The 23,469-nt window shown below is 37.1% G+C and overlaps 1 protein-coding gene across 1 annotated transcript in view; it reads left to right on the top strand.

The window, feature by feature from the left end:
* Positions 1-23,469, top strand: part of LOC121732320 (putative inorganic phosphate cotransporter) — a 36,356-nt gene that overhangs the window by 7,816 nt on the left and 5,071 nt on the right. The window contains exons 2-7 of the mRNA XM_042122167.1: positions 16,291-16,364; positions 17,196-17,395; positions 19,643-19,879; positions 20,738-20,947; positions 22,077-22,244; positions 23,083-23,299. Coding sequence (XP_041978101.1) covers positions 16,331-16,364; positions 17,196-17,395; positions 19,643-19,879; positions 20,738-20,947; positions 22,077-22,244; positions 23,083-23,299 — 1,066 coding nt within the window. The 5' untranslated portion in view covers positions 16,291-16,330. The remainder of the gene's footprint in view (positions 1-16,290; positions 16,365-17,195; positions 17,396-19,642; positions 19,880-20,737; positions 20,948-22,076; positions 22,245-23,082; positions 23,300-23,469) is intronic.

The following is a 23,469-nucleotide window of genomic DNA, read 5'->3' as shown; positions in this document are numbered from 1 at the left end:
ATTACTGGATTGGAATAATGTAAACCGGGCAAGTAATAAAATAATATTATAGTTGTAAGGTTTACAACGTGAATTAAAACCTTATCTAGTTCCTTCAATTATAATAGTTGGTCTAGATCAGATATAAAACATAATAAAAACTAGGCCTCTGTGAGGAAAATTATAGTAACACCGATAAGGAAAACACAACTTCCAAGAAACTACTTACGATTTGTTTGGCGTATGAAAACTAATATACAAATATTTAACCTAGATGTTTTTTGTCAAACAAATTGTATGACGATTGACGACTCTCGGTAAAGGCCCGTATTCACTTTCGTTAGTAGTAAGTGCAAGTTATTAGGGCAGGTAATTAGTTATTAGGAGAAAGTAAGTGTGGACAGCGACTGACTGGTGCAAGTGATTAGCCGGCTGCGTAGTAACGTGATTAGAACTGTATTCACTTTGATTAGTGATTAAGTGCAGGTAACTAGTGCGGACCATTAGTGATTAGGAGAAAGTAAGTGTGGACAGCGACTGATCAGTGCAAGTGACTAGTCGGCTGCATAGTAACGTGATTAAAAGTGTGTTCTATTTTTTGCGAGTGCAAGTGCGAGTACCCACGTTTCGCGCGCCCTTCACTTGCAGCGTGCCTGCCAGCTATGAAATAATTAATTATAATTATCACTAAGTATACCTAATTTATTTTTTCGTTAAATTTAAGGAAAGTTTTTAATTTATCAAAATAAAGAGAAGACCTCTGTGTGTGCTCAATTGGTTGAGTGCATGAAGCTAATACAAAGGTGTGGCAGCTCAAGCCGGGGGTCGCGGGTTCGAATCCCGCCGACGGAACAAAAAGTTTTCAATGTCCCCGGGTCTGGAGACTGGATGTGTATGAAAATATACTAAGTGTATAATATAGTATAATAAAAATCTTAAACAATATATGTAATATGTATATTGTATACCTATCGATACTAATATTATAAATGCGAAAGTGTATCTGTCTGTCTATATTCTGTCTATCTGTATGTCTGTCTGTTACCACTTCACGCCCAAACCGTTAAACCAATTTTGCTCAAATTTAGTATGGATATACTTTGAGCCCCGGGAAAGAACATTGGATACTTTTTATCCCGGAAAAATGTACGGTACACGCGCGAATAACGATTTTTGGCGCAACGGAGTTGCGGGCGTCATCTAGTATAAAAGTATTAAATATTATATTTCCGTTGTCTGGTATCCGTAAAAAAGTCCTTCAGGTACTTAGCACGGGGCCAGACTGACGTGGTGTGAAGCGTCCATAGATATGATATTATTATTATATTATATTATTTATATTAAAAGTACAAAACGACACCTTTTCAATTACTTCCATACTAATATATACTTACTAATATTATAAATGCGAATATGTGTCTCTCTGTTTGTCTGGTACCTCTTCACGCTCAAACCTCAGAACCGATTTTGCTGAAATTTGGTATGAAGATACTTTGAGTCCCGGGAAAGGACATAGGATATTTTTATATGCCGAAAAATCGCACGGTTTCCGCGTGATAAACTATTTTTTGCCACAACTCCGTTGCGGGCGATATCTAGTTTTATATAAATACTTTATGGTTAAATAGTTTTAAACTAGTTTTAAATAAAATGAATATTAAAAATGAAGGACATGTCAAAATGGCAGTAGTAAGTATTTTTGAAACTCGGACGCTCGTCTTGTTTTGCAAAAAATAGCAAAGTCTTCTATAATTGATCCCATATTTTTCTTGGATTTTAATTTTGCAAGAAAATTAGCTTCCAAAAAGAGTTCCCGTTTCAGACAGCACCGCATTTAATACTTCTTTGAGTACTTCTTGCAACTGCAAGCTCGCTTCTCGATGTTCGGCCGTACTCGCTGGTTGACAAAAAAAAAAACAATCGCTGGTTGACAGCTACTACTGAATTTACTAAATAGAGCCACTAAATTATCACTAAATAAGAATTGGACACTACTTGCACTACATACCTACACTCCACTGCCTCAATTACTAGTCACTTGCACTTGTACTAATGAAAGTGAATACAGGCCATAAGATTGGGCCATGAGCCCAATATGCCGAATAACCATGCTTATAATACAAGCACAGTCGATGTCAAAAGTGATCTAAAGGCGAATATTATTCTTCTTCACATGTTCGTAGTCGATTGTAGACAAAAAATAAAAAATAAAACCGGCCAAGTGCGTGTTGGGCCACCGGCCAAGTGCGTGTTGGGCCACGCGCAATATAGGGTTCCGTAGTACCGCTAGTTATTGATATTTTTTAATGTTTGTAACACCTACCGTTACAGGGTTAATAAAATTCGGTGTCCAGATAACAAATTAAGTATATTAAAAAAATACAAATTAAACATGCCCGGTAGGTGAGACACAAAATTTGTGAGGTCGTGGTAAAGTGCCTACTCGACTATCACTTATGGTCCGTAGGGCTACTCTCCTGGAATATTCGTGTGAAGCTGGGGCGCTGGAGGTACTGCTACCTCACAGCCGCAGCGTTGAATTGAAGTTGACCAGGAAGGAGCGTGCGACGGCCGACGTAGTCAAACAAATGCGTAGCAGTGATCCCTGGAATCCATATTAACTCCGTCTCAGTACACTTTCCCCGCAAGCGTCTGGTGGCCTATCCACGGTGCCCGAGAAGAGCGCCCTCTACCTACAGCGGTAGCGGTATTGCCGTGGTAGGTGTTACACTGGCACTGCGGTACGTATGAATGTACATTTATAACGTGTTTTACACTAGTAACAACATCATCTCTGTTTATAAAGGAATTTGAACGAAAAGATCCTTTATACTCCTCCAAATACATTTATTTTAGTTGATCGACTATTACTCAAAAACTTATGAAGTCTTCTTAGCCGTGATAGTTTTCCTTTTAAATTCAGCAAATATACAACATTTAACTACCTACTCAAAATTAAACTCGATTATGACTGTGCAATGCACACACCGCATGTTTAAAGGGGTAATCCACTCAGGCATCGACCGCGGCAAGCCGTGGCGCCTGATCTTCCGTGGCCCCCTGTCAGTCTGTGATCCCACAAACGGCACTCTCTTATAACTTATACGTATATAATCTTGTAAACATAATATTACTTCGTTGTGAAGTGTGAGTAAGCCATAAGAACGCCACGTGCGTTCTTATGGCTTACTCATTAAGCGTGTATAATGTAATTTAATGCAGTTTTGTAAATAGTCCGACTTAAAATATTTAAATCATAAACGGCTTTACATTTAAAATCCTAAAACGTTACATTCAGAAAAAATATTTTTCACATTATTTTCCTTATCCCTTCTTCCTTCCTTTTCGACTATGGCCCAAGTCACGAGAAAAAACAAAAAATAGAAAAAAAAAATATGTAAAAGTTGGTCACTCTTCTTGTTATACCGCATTTATACATTCGCACGAATAGCGAGGCGAATCACGAGGCGAATGACGAACACGAATGTGTAAACAGTGCGCTCGCTATTCGCCTCGCACTTCGCCTCGCTATTCGTGGCATTCGCGTTGACAGCGGTTTTTCGGGCGCGAATCAAAGAGCACGAATAGCGAATACGAACTTACTGTTTACACATTCGGCTGCATTCAGTTGACAGCTAGCGTCCGACCCTACAGGACGTGTACAAAGCTGAACATACATATTTGACTTAAGTACACTGTACTGAAAGTAAGCCTATTTTTAGTACAGTGTATAGTATTATGTTATCATGTTATTATTATAATAATGTTAGTACAATGTTATAAGATTATATTATTTTGTTGTTAAAGTATAATAAGTATTATATTTATTAGTTTCTTTGTAATATTTATGAGCATGTAGCCCGCCGACAAACTACTATGCAGTTTGGCTAATATAATAAGGAAATATATTTTGGTTTTTAATAAATATTATTATTAGTATATTTTAGTATTATTATTATTATGTTATAAAAATGGAGTGGAGTGAAAGGCGAATTTTAGAATTCCTAGAATTTTACAAAAAGGAAGAGCTCATTTGGAACCCAAAATATCGCTATAATAAATTTCATATTTTTCATTCAACATTGCTATCATAATAAGAACACGTCCTCCATGTTCGTGTGCGAATGTAAAAATGAATCACCCCACGAATGTGTGAACGGTAGTTCGCGACAAAGTTCGCGACAGCATTCGTATACGAATGTTTCGTCGAATCAACGTCGAATGACGAGGCGAATAGCGAACGCGAATGTATAAATGCAGTATTATAAATAATACTCATAATACTCATAGTATTTTATGACACTGGCCGTGTTCGTCGGCGTAAATTTTAGCGCATTCGCTGCAAAACCTAGTTATTGCGCATGTCCAAATCATGTCATGCCATGGCAACGACAACTGTTTACGACTTGACATTTAACCCAATTGCAATTTGTTGGTGGCGTTGCAATGAACAAACCAGTGGGAGAGCCATGCTTCGGCACGAATGGGCCGGCTCGACCGGAGAAATACCACGCTCTCACAGAAAACCTGCGTGAAACAGCGCTTGCGCTGTGTTTCACCGAGTGAGTGAGTTTACCGGAGGCCCAATCCCCTACCCTATTCCCTTCCCTACCTTCCCCTATTCCCTTCCCTTCCCATCCCTACCCTCCCCTGTTACCATATTCCCTCTTAAAAGGCCGGCAACGCACCTGCATCTCTTCTGATGCTACGAGTGTCCATGGGTGACGGAAGTTGCTTTCCATCAGGTGACCCGTTTGCTCGTTTGCCCTCTTATTTCATAAAAAAAAACAATTGAATTTTTAAATTTTTCCAAGTGATCCATATCAATATTTTCCAAAATAAAATAATCAAACACTATCATAGTGTTAAATAAATTATTTGTGCGGCTGTTAGACAATTTAGGCTTATGTATTTATGTTTAGCTTTTATTATTTTAATTGTTTATACATGTATAAACAATTAAGACGTTGTTTACGACTTGACCAGCAACTTGTTATGGCGTTGCCATGACATCTTTTGAACATGCGCAATAAAAAATTTGTCCAAAAATACGCCGACGAACACGGCCTAGGTTGCGTAAAACCCTTGAGAACCATGGAGACAACAAACTACTTGAAGTTATCATGTTTTGGACGAGGAAAAAAATCAAATTGTGAAATAGTTTATGTTGAAATAAACTCTGGGTGTGATAAAAAATGAAGTTACAGTAGAGGTAATTTTCAATTAAAAATATTTTCACTTGCAGGCTTCCGTTAATTGCCCATGGTAGTGGCTCTCAAAGTTTTTTGTTGGCGGAACTCATTTGAAAAGCCGATTTTTTGACAGTGCCCCAAAATTAGGGACAACATTTTGAGTCCCTGTGGCAAGAAGTAAATATTAATGATGGATTTAGCACCGAAAAACATTGTCTGGCAGTGTTTTGTGAAGCACCTGCATGCTGGAATTTCATGAAGTTTCTAAAAAAGATTCATGTGTTGCTCGCAAAACTCCAGCGGAGCTAAAATGGTCGTATAGCAATTCCTCTCAATCAATTCACAAAATGAATTGTCGAAACTGTCAAAATCACGAATGTCAAATTTAGACCAATTCAATTGGTCTAAATTCGTACTAATTTGACATTCGTAAGTTTGACCAATTCAATTGGTTTATATTCGTACTAATTTGACATTCGTGACTTTGACAGTTTTGACAATTCATTTTGTGAATTGATTGAGAGGGATAGCTATACGACCATTTTAGCCCCGCAGGACTCCGGAGAGCACATTTTGAGCATGGCTGACCTAAGGCATTAAATGAGTTCCAGGGTTTTGTATCTTACAAAAAAATTAGATCTTAGAAAAAAAGGTAATGACGGAGTGTCATGTAGGTACACAAAACACTTTAAGGACTGCATTCTTCTCGATTTTTCTCGCGTTGCCTAATTTTGTCTACATCCTATAATTCTATAGTAATTATTATTCAGGCCGCGTCCCAGGAACATCCGGGTGTCACGACCTCAACAAGACGAGGCTGATGTATTGACTCCGTAATGTTTTCCCGTTTCCCTCCTAAGCATGGGACGAACTGCAGTTGACGAGAGTATTATGGCCAATTGCTGGTAACACTAGCATTTTATACAGACTGTAACAAAAATAAGTCATAATACTTTAGGGTGTGTAGGGGTCCCTTATATTATAGCGTTCACTGTGATAGTAGCAGCGCTGAAGGAGCGAGATTCTTTTTTGTGATTAGTATGGGCGAGCGCCTCTGCCAGCGTTATAAATGTTTCCATACAAAAGAAAAAAAAAACTCTTTCAAATCTGCTACTTTCACAGCGAATTCCATGCAGGGGACTCATACACGACTAAGGCTCTGTCCCCATCAGACACGGCGCGGCGCCGGCACCGTGTTACGGCACGACGCCGCCACCGTGATACGGTACGGCGCCGCACCGTGTTACGGTGCCGCGTACGGTGCGTCCCTATTCAATTGATATTTGCGCTCGAACGAGAGTGCTTGTCTGGATAATGGATATGGATCGCGAAAAAAATATTCTCTTGTTGTTACTAAGACGAAGATTGAAAAAGAATCATTAAATATTTTTTGAAGTCGGTTAAAAAGAAACCGAGGAAATTTTATCTATTATTTATTATAGATAAAATTTCCTCGGTATACATGACAATATTTGCATTACGCGACTTTGATATGTATTTTCATATTATGCCTCGTTTAAGTTTGGACACAAATTTTGTTCGGAACTTTCACCAGAATAGGGTCGCGCGGTGCACCGTACACGGCACCGTGTCCCGGTGCGGCGCCGTACCGTATCATGGTGGCGGCGTCGTGCCGTAACACGGTGGCGGCGCCGTGCCGTGTCTGATGGGGACGCAGCCTAATAGTAATATCACTTAGTTTTGTTACCCCCTGTATAGTGCAGTGTTCCTATAATGGATATCACAAAACACATGTTATAAAATATAAAGGGAGATGTTAGAACCCCTTTCCCCCTACGCTACACTTTTTCGAGTATCTAGTTTTACTAGTTTTTACCATACCATTAAGTATGACCCATACTTAATGGTAAAACCTACACCGTCCACCGTTTAAGCTGTGACGTAGTATGTGGATGAACCCAAACTTTACTTTTTAGTGATAAATAGTATATTTTGTATCAAAATTGAAACGCTTTTAATTTAATTCGTTTTTAATTTGCGCTTCAATAAACAGAAGGAATCGCGAACTGCGAAGTGAATATTTTAATCATTAACATTGTATTTTTAAACGAATAGCCTTGTTTGCATAACACAAAATAATGCATTAGTTATACAGCAGATTATTATTTTATGGTAATTTTATTTATTGTGGGTCAGTGCCGCTTTTTCAACAAAATATAAGTAATATTGTAAACTTAAACATCTTATGAACTTTTTGTACAATTAAAGAAATTTTAATATTTTTACAAACGCCTTATAATATTTTGTTTTTATAAATTATTTTATTTTATAGAAATAATTATTTAAAATGTATGCTACATATTATTATATTTCATAATTCTAAACAATATTGTAATCACGTCTGAACTTTTGTCCTTACGCAACTATATTTTTTCTTTTCAAAATACTTTAAATAATAAGCTAGTACTTTTTAGGGTTCCGTACCCAAAGGGTAAAAAACGGGACCCTATTACTAAGACTTCGATGTCTGTCTGTCAGTCTGTCTGTCTGTCTGTCTCCAGGCTGTAATCAATAACCGCTATAGCTAGACTTCTGAAATTTTCACAGATTGTGTATATCTGTTGCCGCTATAACAAATACTAAAAACAAAATAAAATTAATATTTAAGGGGGGCTCCCGTACAACAAACTTTTTTTTTTTTACTTTTTGGCTCGTAATCAATAATGCCAACAGCTAGGCACTTAAAATTTTCACAATATCCTTCATTTTATCTGTAGGTACTCTAATAATTCATAATAAAATTAAAATAACAATAATAATTAAGTGGGGCTCTCATACAATAAAACACATTTTTTACCTATTTTTGCTCTATTATGGTAGGGCTTCGTGCGCGAGTCCAACTGGCATTTGGCCGATTTTTATAATTTGCTCTTGTCTGTAATAATATGTGTAGGTACCTAGTATCCTAAAATAATATATCCTGATAATCTTTGTAACTCTTTTAAAATATTTACCACCCATCCATACCATATCATACATGCAAAGGTGTACATTATATTCTGTCTGTTACCTCCAACTTGTTACCTCAATAAACCGATTTTGCTGAAATTTTGTATGGAGATACTTTGAGTCCCGGGAAAGGACATAGGATATTTTTTATCCTGGAAAAATGTTGTGTTGTGACGTCTTGTGAGCGTCATCTAGTAAAATGTATGTGAGCACTATGTTAAGGCAACTCCAGTCAGAAAGTAAACGGCCTTATTCGTATCGGCTTATTGCACAATCCAACTAGCTGGAGTCCTTGCTAACGTTTTTGGAAGTAAAAGTACGTATAAAATTACTAAAAATATGGCTTCCGAATATAATTTTCCTGGTTCAAATATACTTCCTTTACCTATCGTTTATATCAATATTGAAAGAAAAATAATTAATATAAATATTAAAATAAAATTATAATGATTATTTGTATGATTCTTACAGGAGTCAGGACACTTAAAAATATAATATTGATTAAATCTATACTAATATTATAAAGCGGAAGAGTTTGTTAGTTTGTTTGTTTGTTTGAACGCGCTAATCTCAGGAACTACTGGTCCGATTTGAAAAATTCTTTCAGTGTTAGATAGTCCATTTATCGAGGAAGGCTATAGGCTATATTTTATCACGTTACGACTAATAAGAGCGAAGAAATAGAGGAAAGTGTGGAAAAAACGGGGTGAAATTATTTTAAAGGGCTTATTTGAACGCGCTAATCTCAGGAACTACTGGTCCGATTTGAAAAATTCTTTCAGTGTTAGATAGCCCATTTATCGATAAAGGCTATAAGTTATATTTTATTACGCTACAACTAATAAAAGCGAAGAAATAAAGGAAAGTGTGGAAAAAACGGGGGAAATTATTTGAAAGGGCTTATTTGAACGCGCTAATCTCAGGAACTACTAGTCCGATTTGAAAAAGTCTTTCAGCGTTAGAAAGCCCATTTATCAAGAAAGGAAAATTATTTGAAATTGCTTATTATCTTAAGAACTTCTGGAGCAATTTTTATGTTAATTGGCAAACATGAAGAATAGACCACGTGAAGGGACAAATGCTATTTTTGCGGAAAAATGTACGGTTGCGTGAAATTCCTAAATTACGCAAGCAAAGCCGCGCGGATCATTTATTTATAATAAAATCGTAGGAAAGTCAATTCTGTACATTGAATATTTTTGTACAATAAATTATAATACTTGGGATGTGATCTACTACGCTAACGCGGACGAAGTCGCGGGCAACAGCTAGTATTTTTATATTCCTGCACAAAAACATGTAATAATCCGTGAGTGAAGGAGACAAATAGCGAAAAGGCAATGCCCAGTTTTCACCGTCGCTCGAGTCCCGACTAGTTAATTAACGAATAATGACTAAGCAACGTAACGAATAATGACTACTCGTATATTTATAACATAAAAAAGAACAAGGAAAACAGAAATCAAAAAATCCCCTAAAACCCGTCTGCGTTTTGATAAACCCACGTCACTCTCACAGTAAAAACCAATCTTAAAAAGTTAAAACACCTACAGACTACAGAGCATGAAAGACATCATATTATAAACAAACATACATACTCTCAAAAAACATAACCCTTTTTCTGACGCAGTCGGGTTTTATGTTATACAGAGTGTAACAAAACTAATTAGTGATAATACTTTAGGTGTACGTGTTCCTTGTAGAGAGTTCACTATGAAAGTAGCAGCGCTGAAGGACCATTTTTTTACTTTTGTATGGGGAAACTCGTGACGCTCGGGCCCTTGTCCATACAAAAGTGAAAAAAAAAAATTGGTCTTTCAGCGCTACTACTTTCACAGTGAACTCTCCACAAGAGACACGTGCACACCCTGTATATTATATTGCCTTTTCACCACATACAACAATATTACAATCGATACTTACCTATAATGCGAGATTTATTTTGTCTTTTTCCACTAATTTTTGCCTTAGATATAATTTATTAACGTCTAAAATTAATAGTGCATTTAAACTTGACCTTTAGAAGAGTTGAGTAATATTTGACACTGGCTGCGACTTCTCTTGCATCTTACAGGTTATATTAGAACTTAGAGGCAATACAAAATTTTATTTATTTATTGATCTTGTATCTCATTTGTAATCCAACTAGTCAAAAGCTATATAATTTTTTCAAACAAAATATTTCAGCACTTACTCACATTATAGTTTTGCTTAAACTCAATATAATCGTCAGGGTTTCATTTTTTATTAAGTACTTACTATCAAGCAAATTTTTCGTGAGTAGCTTCATTTTGATAAGACAAACAAGTAGTAGCTAACAGAGTTAGAAATTTGATGGCCGTAAAATATGTATTGTTATATTGGTAGGACAATGTTACTCTTAAATTATCAATGAACCAATCAATATACAAAAAACAGCTGGTTAGGGTTCCGTTTTAGGGTTCCGTCAACAAATTTTTGTTAATTACAGAATACAGGTTGATTATAAATTTTACTTAATAATAAAAGTCTGTTTTTTATAAAAATAACTAGCTGTTCCCGCAAACGTTCTTTTGTCATATAAAGTATATTGATAATATACTTTATGAATTAAATAATATGGGAAAAATATTGCCCATATTATTTAATTTAAGATCACTAATAGTCGGTGTTGTCATATGGACTAGAGATTCCATATGACACCACCGGTGATGTCGTTTTGGTGGTGTCAAGTGGACTGATTGCACTCTGTGACCAGGGCTGTTACGTAAGGGCTACTGGCGCCTGTGTGCAAAAAAAGGATTTTGGCGCCCCGTTTGACAACTTTTTTGGGACCTTGGTTTTGGCACAATAGACATTACCACTATACTTCTGTCTGTCTGTGTCTATAATTCTGTCTACTCTGGTTTTGGCGCCCCTATAGGATGGCGCCCGTGTGCATTGCACACATTGCACATATGATAGCTGTTTGTGACCTCTTTAGGTGCACAGGACAGTGGGTTAAAATCGTCAAAAACGCCTTATGCAGTAATTGAGGAATTGGCTAAGTTTTGTGAAAGAACCTGTATAAGTACTTAACTAACTGAACAGGTCAATATTATATTGACCTGTTCAGTTAGTTAAGTACTTATACAGGTTCTCAAGTGCGCAACCGAAATACACGCTTTTGCGAAACGAAGTTAAAAGTTTGCACAACTTCCTTTGACCTGTCTAGACTTTTCGGTGCGTCTTAAATTCGTCCTTATCCTTATTGATATTATAATTGATTCAAATTCAAATCATTTAATTCGGGCATCAGAGGCCCTTAATATTACAAATACCCATATAATATAATAAATACCTTAAAACTACCATACATATTTTATATATGTATACTTAAATCTAACACTGACACATTTTGCCGGCTCGAAAGTCGACAGAAGATTCGTCGGTACTCTCAGCACAAAGGAGCTAAAGTTAACCTTGTGGCGAGACTGCAGACGCTCGACCCTCAGGCGCAGTGTCGTCTTCTTCAGCATGTAGTCCACGACGTCCTCGACCTCCATGGATTATAGTGCAGGCGGGATATGTACAGGGGCGTCGCGGGGACCTCGCTCCGCAGACGCAGCTCAGGGCCTGTAGACAAGTGGCAAAGCGCTAACGCTAACGATAACGCTAGCGCAACAAAATGTATGCGATTTGACATAAGTCATCGCTTCGCTAGCGAATACTAATGTCAAACCCATACATTTTGTAGCGCTAGCGTTAGCGTTCGCGTTAGCGTATTGCCACTTGTCTACGGGGGCAGGTACATATAGCGCGGTGCCGCGATGGTTGCGGGCGGCGGGCTTCTTCCTCCTCTCCACCAGTATGAAGCCCTCCTCATCGCACCTCCTGCCCTCGTCCTTGCCAAGCCGAGAAGACTCCACCTGCCCTCTTCATAGTCTTGCGGCTCTCCTTAGTCTCGCGACTCTTCGGAGCCTTGCGGCTCTAATTCACCCCATTAGTTTTCGCCCGCGGGGGAGGTGCGTCTCCCCCGCGTCTGTCTATTACTTCGTTTTTACAAAATTTTAAGAATATACTTAATAATTATTATTAATATGTAATTATTTTTTTGCAAACTCCTGAACAAGGGATGAGTTATATATTGGATAATGTATTTCGATTTAAGAATGTACCGTACTTTGATGTTACTTCTCCATGCTTTTATAAAACGATTTCGGTAGTATACTCTGTGGCTTATTCGGTAGGTCTAAGAATCGTCAACGTTTAATTTTCGTACCCAAAATGAAATGTAAGGCAAAATAACTTTTGCCGAGTCTAAAGTCATCGAACGTCGGCTCTTTTTTGTCTAAATTTAAACAATAGTTTATTAAATTAGCATAACAAATTGTGTTGAATTTGTAATGGCACAATTAGATTTGCCTAGTGAAGATAGTAAGCCGTGGTAAATATTATGACTTGCATTTAAGAAGATTACACCAATTTTATATTTAATGCAAAATAGGTTAGCTAGCCATAAACCTATAATACGACAGTATATAATATATATAGCTAGCTATATAGACATAATATTATTATGTCTATGTAGCTAGCCGACCGACGGCAGATCTGTCAATTCTTATTTTCCTGTTCTGAGGTCAATTCTATAAAAATAAAAATTGGCCAAGTGCGAGACAGACCCGTGCAATGGCAAAAACATAATTTAAGCCTTATTTTGCTCTATAATGATAGAGCAAAATAAGGCTTAAATTATGTTTTTTGTATGGGAGCCCCCCTTAAGTTTTTAATTTTCTTTTAATATTATTATTAAATATTATAGTGTACATATAACTAAGGACTTTGAGAAAAATTCAAGTACCTACCTGTTGCCATTATTGATATAGAGCAAAAAAGCCAAAAAAATCAGGTTTATTGTATGGGAGCCCCCTATATTAATTTTATTTTGGTTTTTAGTATTTGCTGTTATAGCGGCAACAGATATACACAATCTGTGAAAATTTCAACCCTCTAGCTGTTACCGTTCTTGAGTTACAGCCTGGAGACAGACAGACAGACAGACAGACGGACAGACCTTAGTAATAGGGTCCCGTTTTTACCTTTTGGGTACGGAACCCTAAAAACGAACACGAAGGTGCTTTTTTTTTCCTCCAAATGCAGGTCAATGCAGCCCTTACTTATAATTTTTTTATTTTATTATTATACGAGCCAAACGCATGTCTTCCGCGTAATTTTCCGTTGTCAATTTCCTCGTATGAGGCGAAATTGACGCTTACATTCCCTTCTATTCCACGTCGCGGCCAGAGTAGACAGAATGATAGAGTATGCCGACTTAGAACTGATGTTGAAATTTTTAAATTTGACGTATTATGACGAAAATCGTCGCTAGGGTTGTTAAATTGTTATCTACGAATTTAAAACTATGACAATATATTCGGTGGACGTGTTCCTCTTTGGTCGTATTGTTGTTTGTGTTTTGGCACATGCGATTAAAATTGACAGAATCCAATTTTGAAATCTTTATTTTAAATATTTAAAAATAAATTATAGCAGCCAGCGCGAGGCACATTCCGTTCATAATCCTAGTGAAACCCGACGAATTTGACAGATATTGAAACCTGTCCGTCTCTTTGCAGTCGAACTACTGGTCCTTATGTCTATTGTGTCGCGGCGGTGTAAATTGAGCGTTGTCGTACAATTCAATACAATATAACTTGTTATTTTACCTAAAGGATGATTATGATAAAATACCAAGTAATATTGTACGTTTAATTTACTTTTAAAACCAGACCGGTTTAGTTATCAGTCGGTATTTTGCCTGGTTTTTTGCGCTTACCTACTTACAGCCTTGGCATGGTAATTACTGTATTATTTATTACTTTACGTCATAATTTTGTGATCTAAATTGTTCAAATATTATTTCATCTCTATTTTTGAATTACCTTAATTACTTATGTAATTCCAATAATATAACTTGTGTCTGCGATACCCACGATGGAGGTGCTACATTATTAAACAGAAAATGTTCAAAATGCTAAAAAAATAAAAAATATGAATTGCATAATGCATTCATAGTGCACAATCTTTGATTATAGTGCATATAATCTCTTTGTCGTTAGAACAACTTTATCTAACCTAGATCTAGATCTATAGTAATACAACTTCAAGAGTCAAGAGCTAATGCCACTCATCATAATCTTATAATAAAAATAGATATGCTCCGATTCCGAATATTGTTGGAATTCCTTGTTCTATGAAAATACCTCTATTTTCATAGAACAAGGAATTCCAACAATATTAAGAATTGTTAAGGAACAATAATGCCTTTTTTCACCAACGTTAGGAATCGAAGCTAACAATAATAAGTGTCCTGGAAAATGTTGATTCTTTGTTACGGAAAAATGTGAAGTTCTTCCTCCTTTTTTTTATGAAATGAGGGGCAAACGAGCAAACGGGTCACCTGCAGATGGAAAGCATTTTCCGTCGCCCATGGACACTCGCAGCATCAGAAGAGCTGCAGGTGCGTTGCCGGCCTTTTAAGAGGGAATAGGGTAATAGGGGAGGGTAGGGAAGGGAATAGGGGAGGGTAGGGAAGGAAATAGGAGAGGGTAGGGAAGGGAAAAGGGTAGGGGATTGGGCCTCCGGTAAACTCACTCACTGGGCGAAACACAGCGCAAGCGCTGTTTCACGCCGGTTTTCTGTGAGCCCGAGGTATTTCTTCGGTCAAGCCGGCCTATTCGTGCCGAAGCATGGCTCTCCCACGTCAAATTTAACGCTAAGAATTTCATCCGTTTCACTTTTAGTTAATTCGGATAGTTTCATATTTTGTTTTAACTAAATATTTTAGCAACTACGCTAAAATAGTTTCTGGTTTTACATAATTTTCGATGAATTGAAGTCGACCACTAATTTTCAATAAATAATTTTAATGGTCGCATTTACATATAAAGAACTAGATGTCGCCCGCAATTCAATTTTACCATACGCATACAAAATTTCGTCAAAATCGGTTCAGCAATTTAAGCGTGAAGAGGTAGTATACAGACGGCCAAACATACAGACAGACACACTGACGCATTTATAATATTAGTATGGATAATCTTTATATTACTTGACAATTGCCATACTAGTGGTTACAAATGAGTTACAACTAAGTATTACAATTTACAAGTATTTAGGTTGTAATAAGACTAAGTGATAATTATTTAGGATGTGTAAACGCTGAAAGGGTACTTAACGTTTTTTTCACCATTTATGAAAAAAATCAAGCCGCATTGTCACTTAGTTTTGTTTGGTTCTTACCCAGTCAGAGTCCGAAAAAAAATTACTCCTTCAGCACTGCTGCTTTTACAGCGAATCCCACATTAGGGCCACTTATACACCTTTTTTTTTTTTTAATGAAATAAGGGGGCAAACGAGCAAACGGGTCACCTGATGGAAAGCAACTTCCGTCGCCCATGGACACTCGCAGCATCAGAAGAGCTGCAGGTGCGTTGCCGGCCTTTTATGAGGGAATAGGGTAATAGGGGAGGGTAGGGATGGGAAGGGAATTGGGGAGGGTAGGGAAGGGAATAGGGTAGGGGATTGGGCCTCCGGTAAACTCACTCACTCGGCGAAACACAGCGCTAGCGCTGTTTCACGCCGGTTTGGTTCTTACCCAGTCAGAGTCCGAAAAAAAATTACTCCTTCAGCACTGCTGCTTTTACAACGAATCCCACATTAGGGCCACTTATACACCCTAAAGTAATATCACTTAGTTTTACACCTTGTATATTATTCAAGTTTTGGAAATCCAATTACATGGTACGCTGTACGAGACATATTTAGATATAGAGGAGGAAATCCGGGAGCAAAGTTCTCATCTCATTATAACTACTCTGGATCTACAAGTACGGCGGTAGCGCAGTGTTGTTTATAATGGAATTTCTGAAACTTTTAGTGCGTGTCAGAGTAAACTATGAGCATTATAATCATGTAATCTTGATATTTACCTTGATCCTACTAGTAAAAAGATTCACTATTCTGTATACACATTACACAATAATTATAATATACGTACATAATCTATATAATACTTATTAGCCCATGAATGTATCGGGCAAGAACAAAATACTCTATATTATAATAAAATTATAGAAGTAGATATTTTAATAGAAGGAGGCAAACTGTTTTAAGGATGTTTTTTTTGCAGGTCTAGGTCAGCGGTGCAGTAGTACAAATAATAAATTACAATGATACCAAGATGGCGACAGATATTGATAAAAAGTAAGTTTTTTTGTAAAATAAAAAAAATACCTAAATCCTAAGCAAATGACTGACCGCCGTTACTTGGTGGAGGTACGTTTAACGGCCATTCCCAATATTTGATCTATCTCTGGTTTTGCCCTACTAGAGATAGGAATAGCTCACAATTGACATAAAATATATGTCTCTAATGTCTAATGTGAGTTATTCCTATCTCTAGTAGAGCAAAACCAGAGATAGATCAAATATTGGGAATGGCCGTAAGACAATACTAGTCTTGATCTATCGGTTATCCGTAAAGGTTCGTATCGGTACCACTTTCTACTAAATTCAGACGTCCTAATTAAGATCCCAAAAAGAAGACAGTTTAATTAGAAGCTTCTGATTCCACCAATCAGAAGCCTCACTTCTTCCTATTTAGTACGTTAATTAGGATCATAACTTTCTAAATGCTATTTCACTTGACAACATTTAGTTACTGAATCAATTTAGACGTCTAAATTTACTGATGGAATAAGCCCTTTAAGCTAATCACCAAATTGCGTTGATCCACCATTTCCACGATCCGCCATTTTATCAAAACCATTTTTAAACGTTTATTTATAACTACAGTCTACACTCTACATGTCATAACACCTCAATTAAGCTCTCTATTCCCCACTACATACTCTTCTTTTGTCAGATCAATACCAGTCTCGATCTATTGGTTAGCCGTAAGTAAGCCGTAGGCTAATCAGACCAAATAACGATCCGCCATTTCCGCCATATCCGCCATCTGTCATTTGCTATGCTACAATAATAACCCCTCAGTTAAGCTCTCTAATCCCAACATGCTCTTCTTTGTCTGCCCAGTGTTCATAGTTCCCCAGCGGTACATCCTGGGCATCATGGGTCTGCTGGCGATGTGCAACGCCTACACCATGCGCGTGTGCCTCAACCTGGCCGTCACTCAGATGGTCAACAACACCAAAGACGGCGAATTCCACTCAGACCCCGACGCTTGTCCCGACGAGAGCGAGATTTTGACGAACTCGACGATCTATTATAAGCCTGTAAGTATATTTTAAGTGTTGATACATACCATGGAAACACTGAATTTGTACTATCAAACAAATTGATTCATAGGCAGTTGACGGACCTTTGTCAGTTGGTCGGCTTATGTCAATTCAATGTTAGCTGTAATTGGTTGGATGGATTTGACTTAACGCGACCAAATTACTTAGGTCCCTCATCTGCCTAGGAATCAACTTCTCTGATAGTACTATCAGAGAAGTGGATACCTATACAAATCGGGGACCTAAGTAGTCTGGTTGCGTTACGTCAAACCCAGCTGACAGATCACAATTAACATTGAATTGACATATTTGACCAAATAACGTTGGTCTGTCAATTGCATAGGAATCAAATTCCTCGATGGTACATAATTTATTTACGCTTAACATAATATGGTTTCTTATGTTAATGGCTTAACACAATGTCAGTCTGGCCCCATGTGAGTTTTCAAACACAGTTTACTAGAGGTACATATTTACATAAAAGGTTTTCCAATAAGGACGTTACAACTTTCAACTACATCGTTAAATCGCACGAACGAGATGGTCAATCGACTGGTCAAGTTTTTGAGATAACACGCTTATCAAACTTGCTCTTCAGTAAATCGATCGTAACGTGTGCTGTGTGGCTTGTGGTGCCGTCCTTTTGAAACCTCGGTTGTCCAAGTCCATAATATCTTCTAATTCGGGCTAAAAATAATCCATACTCATGGCCAATCTGCCTGTACAAGGAGAATCACGATCGAAAATCGGAGTTAACGCTCTTAAAGTAGCGGCCACCGACTCCGAATTTCTGTAGTAAATTTTAAAGATTTGTAGACGTTGTTCGTTCGTGTACTTCACCATGATAAAAATGTTATATCTACAGAATAACCTGACACTATCTGTTCGATGTTCTGACTAACCCTAAAATGTCGATTTTATAATTAATTTTTATACTTGAAAATAAGCCCCGAATTGTTTCATTTTCTAAAATTAGATACTACATTATATTGTTTCCGAGAATTCGATCTGAGCAAAAACACGATATCTTAAAATTTTCTCGATAGAAAAAAATCACAAAGATGCATCTAATTTTCACGAATTTTTCATTTATTTCCGTAACCATCCATTGAACTAAGTTAATGTTTTAACACATTGTATAAAATTCTATCATTGAGAGATCGACCTAGCAGAGTTTTAAAATGTTGCATATTTATCGAGTTATTGAGGAAAAACTAATTTGGCGATGAATCCGCGTCGTTCTTTTCACCTGGCATATGAAAGACGGGCATGAGTGTGAAGAGAGAAAGACGATGTTCGATTTTTAGGGTGCGTCTACAAACTAAATTCAAAATTGTCAAGTCCCTATTGGAAAACCCTTACAAGCGAGCAATGTGAGATCATTACTATAAAGCTTGGTTGTTATTGCTTCATGGGAAATGTAGTTTCTCAAATAAAAACACAACGTTTTAGAAAATAATCAGCTGTAAACATTTTATGAGGTTGTTTTGAAAAACATTTACAAAGTGAACATCCTGAATACTCATATCATCAATAATATGGTACTTATTGTGTATGTTGTTTTGAAAACTACGTTTAATATGACGTCATTAAAATCACTCAGTAATAGTAGTGAAAAAACAATTACTACTAACTAAAACAATAATCAATTACTTATAATGAATGACTGTTTCAATAGAAATTGTATTTAGTTACACCAGCTCTATTATTGCTATGACTTGCGACTATATCCGCATACTTTTTCAAGGTTTCAGTACATTTTTAATGCTTTAGCAGAGATATAGAGATAATATTAATAAATTCTTATATCTTATATTTACAGAACAAAATCTATCTCTGTAAGGAGTTGAAAACACCTGCAATGCAGATTAGCAAATATGTAAACGTAAACCGCCAAGTTATTTAAATTGCGGCTAAATCTTATATGATCTTGTAATAGTAATCACAATTGAAATACCAAAGTGTAATTACCCTGAAACCTTGCCATTTGCTATTGGAATGCTATAAAAATTGGCATTTACAGTTGAAGCAATTTGGCATGACGATTGATTTATTCATGTCGAGTCAAGATGATGCTTGAAAATTGAAGACTTTGCTTCAAGAATCCTCAAGCATCTTTTTCAATATTCTTTAAAAAAAAAACTTAAGACATCGTTGCGTCGCAACATGTGAACTAGCCCTTATGAAACATAAAATTGACCTAACCCCAAACAATCATCATTTCCATGAATATAAATTTTCCAGCATGCAATATTCGATTGGTCGGAGTCGACGCAAGGGTTGATCCTCAGCGGTTTTTACTACGGGTACGCCATAACTCACATCCCGGGGGGTTACCTGGCGGAGCGGTACGGAGGAAAATGGACCTTAGGACTGGGGCTATTGAGTACAGCTATCTTTACCCTGCTCACGCCGATCGTCGTCAAAGCTGGAGGGGCAATCGCCCTGTTCATTCTCCGAGTTTTACAGGGCATGGGAGAGGTACTTTTATTTTATTACTGTGACCTAGCTTCTATTTTCTAGCGTACGGAATTAGTAAACACGTTAACGATCCTACGAGTGTACATAGGAATAAATACAACAAGATATTAAATCACATTGTATGTTTAATGTTTGCTTTATTGTATCTGAACTCTTTTCACTTCCTATTGACACGTTGCGAGGCGTCACGATTTTAAAACAAACCATTCAAAGATTCAAAGATTTTATTTGCAAAGTAATTAATATACAAACATTGTAAGTTAAGACTTAGTACCTTGTGCAGGCGTTTGCTTAAAAATTGTGAACAAATACTTTATATGTAATATATTTTTACAATATTATGTTAACAATCGAAGTGTTATGAGTAAGTATCTTAATTTTATTTTATTTTACTAACAATATTCAAAGGAACAGGCAGCGTGCCTAACTCAAGACTATCAATTAAATGTGTATGTTCTTTCCTATACTCCACTCGGGCTAACTTATCGCTAGCGGTCATTGACTCACTGTCAAAAACTTGTCATTTTCCATATAAAACCACGATTGACAATATCTGACACTTCATTGTCAATCGCGGTTTATATGGAAAATGACAAGTTTTTGACAGGGAGTGAAGTATAGTAAATAACGTTCAGTTTTAAATAGGCTATTTAACCCATCAATCCCCAAGCGGCAGCCGGCTGCCGCATAACAATTGAAAATCTATTGTGTCTGCGATACCCACGATGGAGGTGAGAATCACATTGCACCGACGTTTCACGTTGCAATGTGAACTAAATCTTAGTTAACCTAAGATTCTCTAACGTTAGTTAGAGCAAAATATATATAGCTCTTCTCATATTTTGGTCATCATTTCAGGGAACAACAATGCCAGCGCTCATGATAGTGTTAGCGCGGTGGGTACCACCTCACGAGCGCGCTAGACAAGGAGCGGTGGTATTCGGCGGGGCTCAGATCGGGAATATCTTCGGTTCCTTCATGTCCGGTTTTCTGATGGCCGGAGACGGGGACTGGGCAAACGTGTTCTACTTCTTTGGATGTTTCGGGATACTGTGGTTCTTGTTTTGGGTGAGTTTCGAGTTTGATACGTGGAATTAAATCTTCTTAATGCATTCAATAGATAAATGCCACAGAGCTGCATATAACTACGTAGTTTCCAAGGAAGGAGGATTTCAAAGACCAAATGTATAAAGCCACAAGAGTCATTAATTGTATTCTTTACCTTGCATAAGCGGCAGGAGTATCTTACAATCAGGAAAAAATATGTTTTTTTAATGAAAATATGTGTAGATTGATAGTAATTGAGTAAGTAAAGACCTGTCATATTTGTACAAGAGGAGTGACACGTGCCTTGCTAGCGTTTCAAGTTATTGGCTCCTATTCATGAAAGTTATAATGGTCCGGAGATAGCACTGACGACAGCTTATTATAAAGTTTGATTGTGTTTTTATATTATATAGGTACCTATTGTGTAATATAATAATATGCCTCTAAATCTATTATATATATAATAAAATATTCTATTATAAAATATGCTACCAAGAACTCTACCTATACTACACCCGAAGGCTACAAAATATGTTTTTTGAACTGTCCAAAATATTGGCTCAAGTATTTTTGCAGCATCTTATTTCTTCGGAAATTATTATGACTGTGAACACGCTGTATTTGCTGTATATTGGCATGCCTGGCGTTTACTTTGACACCTCGTATTTAAATATTAGAAGTTTAAATATTTTGTTAAAATAACATTTGACGCATAAAATAATATTTATCCGCAGGGTAATTTGTAGGTGTTTATTATTTGTATCCTTGTTGTTTTTTAATGTTAGGAATTTAATAAAAGAATGCCTGAATATCCCGTAGAAAAAAATGTCTTAAATGCAAGACTAAATCTTTCTATATTAAATTACTAGATGACGCCTGCCAAAATTAGTTTATCGCACGGGGACCGTACATTTTTCCGGGATAAAAAGTATCCTATGTCCTTTCCCGGGACTCAAAGTATCTCCATGCCAAATTTCAGCAAAATCGGTTCAGCGGTTTGGGCGTAAAGAGGTAACAGACAGACAGACAGACAGACAGGCAGGCAGACAGACAGACAGACAGATAGACACACTTTCGCATTTATAATATTAGTATGGATTATCGTAAATAAGTATCGTAAGACTTAAATTATATATATTTCCATTTCCAGAGTGTCCTCTGCTACAGTACTCCAAACACTCACCCGTTCATTTCACCGGAAGAGCTCAAGTACCTCAACGAGACCGTGACCAGCTCCGACGTGGGCGGTGTACGGAACCCTGTACCCTGGAAGGCCATAGTTCGGTCTGTGCCAGTATGGGCTCTGCTGTTTGCTGCTGTAAGTCTGAAGGATGGAAGGAAGGATTTCTAGTACTTAAGGCCAATGGGGTAGGGTGGTTGATTTAATTAATAAGGTTAGGCTAGTTACCCCCCGAGTAGCGAGCAAAGAAGGCCTAACCTGTATTATACTAGAGTACGAATTTAACAGTGCCTTGTTTCCACGATGGTTTCGTGCTTGAATGAAATAGACAAGCCGTGGCGTCGGGCCTCATTCAAAATTTCTTTCCATCCAACGGCTGGACTGCAGAAAAAGTAAACCAATAAAATAATCGAGCGCCTGCGAATGCAGATAACTTTCGTAGACCACAAAATTCTACAGGCGCTATTTTGATCAAAAGTTTTTTTTAAATCAAAATAGCGTCTTTTCATAATAGTTTATTGCAAAATGTTTGCCTAAATTCTATACTGTCTTTTCGGCTTATATTAATTAACTTGAAAATATTTTTTTCAACTCGATGTTTTACGTAATGCTACATTAAGATAATTTCAATTTATCAACAATTACAATTTCCTCTATTTTGAAACAAAAATGGAAGCAATTAGCATAATATTCAAAGTCTCGATACGGAATAATTTATCACTTCATAATAAATGTATGGTCTACTTCTTTGATTTAAATGCCAACTTAGGTTAGGTTCACACGGCACAATCCTGCACGTTTTTTTGCAGTATACGTCTTCACGAATAAATATCGGCGCATACAATGTTTATAGAACCATTCACATGTCGATTGTACTGCACGATTTGTTGCAGTATCAATCGGCGTATGAATGTTAAGACGTATACTGCAAAAAACGTGCAGGATTGTGCCGTGTAAACCTGCTCTTACTTTACAGATTGGGCACGACTGGGGCTACTACACGATGGTCACTGACTTACCGAAGTACATGACAGATGTGCTCAAGTTCAACATCGCCACAACGGGCACCCTGACTGCCATGCCGTATTTAGCCATGTGGTTCAGCGCCTTCTTCCTCGGCTGGCTCTGTGATCTCTTCGTGAAGAAGGGCTGGCATAGCATCAAGATGGGGAGAATCATTCATACGACTATAGGTGGGTAGCATAATTAATTGTTAATTAGTTTCTTTCAGATTTACGTTTATTTCTTTCAGTCTAGAGTCGACTATGCCAGGAGAAAGATTATAGAGAAAGATTATAATTATTGTATCTTATACGTAGATCTTATACGATATATAAAATTCTCGTGTCACAATGTTAGACAA

This window comes from Aricia agestis, chromosome 12, assembly GCF_905147365.1.
Source record: "Aricia agestis chromosome 12, ilAriAges1.1, whole genome shotgun sequence".
Classification (NCBI taxonomy): Eukaryota; Metazoa; Arthropoda; class Insecta; order Lepidoptera; family Lycaenidae; genus Aricia; species Aricia agestis.
This window is presented reverse-complemented; position numbering and strand designations above follow the sequence as displayed.